Source organism: Seriola aureovittata, chromosome 15 (assembly GCF_021018895.1).
Source record: "Seriola aureovittata isolate HTS-2021-v1 ecotype China chromosome 15, ASM2101889v1, whole genome shotgun sequence".
Lineage (NCBI taxonomy): Eukaryota > Metazoa > Chordata > Actinopteri > Carangiformes > Carangidae > Seriola > Seriola aureovittata.
Genome location: NC_079378.1, coordinates 638017 through 640000, shown reverse-complemented (window position 1 = coordinate 640000; position 1984 = coordinate 638017). Strand labels below are relative to the sequence as shown.

The window sequence follows — 1984 nt, the reverse complement described above, 5'->3', positions numbered from 1 at the left end:
TGTGTGTGTGTGTGTGTGTGTGGTGCGTTCAGGTGACGGTCGACGGCAGGATCATCAGTCTGAACCTTTGGGACACAGCAGGTCAGGAGGAGTACGATCGGCTGAGGACGCTGTCCTACCCACAGACCAACGTCTTCATCATCTGCTTCTCCATCTCCAGCCCGGCCTCGTACGAGAATGTCAAACACAAGTGGCACCCAGAGGTCAGAGGTCAAAGTCTGCCCGGCAACTCGTTATTCATTTAAACACCTTTTAATAGGTGTTGTTATGGCAACACTTTATAATGCAGCATGTGACATCACTGATAACACACTGACCGGTTCCTGCTGGTTCTCACAGAGGAAGAAACGCTGTGGAGAACATGAGGAACAACAACTGAGTGTTCTACTAAAAAAAGTCGTAACATTACAAGAAAAATGTGTTAAAAGAAAATGTTGTAAAGTTACAAGAAAAAAGTTGTAACATTAATAGAAAAAAAGTCGTAACATTACGAGAAAAAAAGTCATAACATTAAAAGAAAAAAAGTTTTAACATTAAAAGAAAAAAGTCGTAACATTACAAGAAAAAAGTCGTAATATTACAAGAAAAAAGTTGTAACATTACAAGAACAAAAGTCGTAATATTACAAGAAAAAAGTCGTATATAACAAGAAAAAAAGTTGTAAAACTCAAGAAAAAAAGTCATAACATTACAAGAAAAAGTTGTAAAGTTACAAGAAAAAAGTCGTAACATTAAAAGAAAAAAAGTCGTAACATCACAAAAAAGTCGTAACATTAAAAGAAAAAAAGTCGTAACATCACAAAAAAGTCGTAACATTAAAAGAAAAAAAGTCGTAACATCACAAAAAAGTCGTAACATTAAAAGAAAAAAAGTTGAAATATTACAAGAAAGAAATTTGTAAAATTATAAGAACAAAAGTCAAAATATGACGGAAAAGAAAGTTGTAATATTACAAGAAAAAAAGTTGTAAAATTACAAGAAAAAAGTCGAAATATTAAAAGAATTATTACAAGAAAAAAGTCGTAATATTACAAGAAAAAAGTCGTAATATTACAAGAAAAAAGTTGTAAAATTCAAGAAAAAAAGTCGTAACATTACAAGAAAAAGTTGTAAAATTACAAGAACAAAAGTCGTAATATTACAAGAAAAAAGTCGTAATATTACAAGAACAAAAGTCGTAATATTACAATAAAAAAAGTCATAACATTACAAAAAAGTTGTAACATTACAAGAAAAAAGTCGTAACATTAAAAGAAAAAAGTATTAGTGCAGCCTGAGCTTTGTGAAACCTAAAGTAGACCTTCACAGGAAGCGTTCTTCATTTTACTAACCAGCCACCATCATCATCATCATCATCATCCTTAGGTGTCCCACCATTGTCCAGGCGTTCCCATCCTCCTGGTTGGCACAAAGAGCGACCTCCGAAATGACGCCGAGATCCAGAAGAAGCTGAAGGATCAGAACCAAACGCCCGTCACCCACCAGCAGGGCACCGCCCTCGCCCGCCAGATCCATGCCATCCGCTACCTGGAGTGTTCGGCCCTCAACCAGGACGGCATAAAGGACGTGTTCACCGAGGCCGTGAGGGCCTTCCTCAACCCGCAGCCCACCGTCAGCAAGAGGTCCTGCGTCCTGCTGTAGGACCGAGACTCTGCCGGCGGGACCTGACGGGATTTGAAGGGACTTTTATCTTTTAATTAGAAAAGATTCAGGGCTCAGGGTGGGGGGTGGGGGTGGGGGTGGGGGTGGGGGTGGGGGTGGGGGTGGGGGTGGCAGGGAAGGAGCGACTCATTCAAACACTTTGGGCTTCAGATTTTTTGGTTGGAAAAGATTTTTTGGGTTAGGGGGTTAGGGTTGAGAACGTCTTCACCTTCACCCATCAAATCATTTAAACTCACAGTCAAGCTGTTGTCATGAACACAACTTTGTGTATCTGTTGTCATGACAACTGCACCAGTGTGAAGTAGAGATTTGATGGAGGGTC

At 39.2% G+C, this 1984-nt stretch overlaps 1 protein-coding gene across 1 annotated transcript in view; it reads left to right on the top strand.

The window, feature by feature from the left end:
- Positions 1-1733, top strand: part of rhogb (ras homolog family member Gb) — a 16916-nt gene extending 15183 nt beyond the window's left edge. Inside the window, exons 3-4 of the mRNA XM_056397516.1 lie at positions 33-203; positions 1366-1733. Of these exons, the coding sequence (XP_056253491.1) occupies positions 33-203; positions 1366-1641 (447 nt within the window). The 3' untranslated portion in view covers positions 1642-1733. The remainder of the gene's footprint in view (positions 1-32; positions 204-1365) is intronic.
- The last annotated feature ends 251 nt before the right edge of the window (positions 1734-1984 follow it).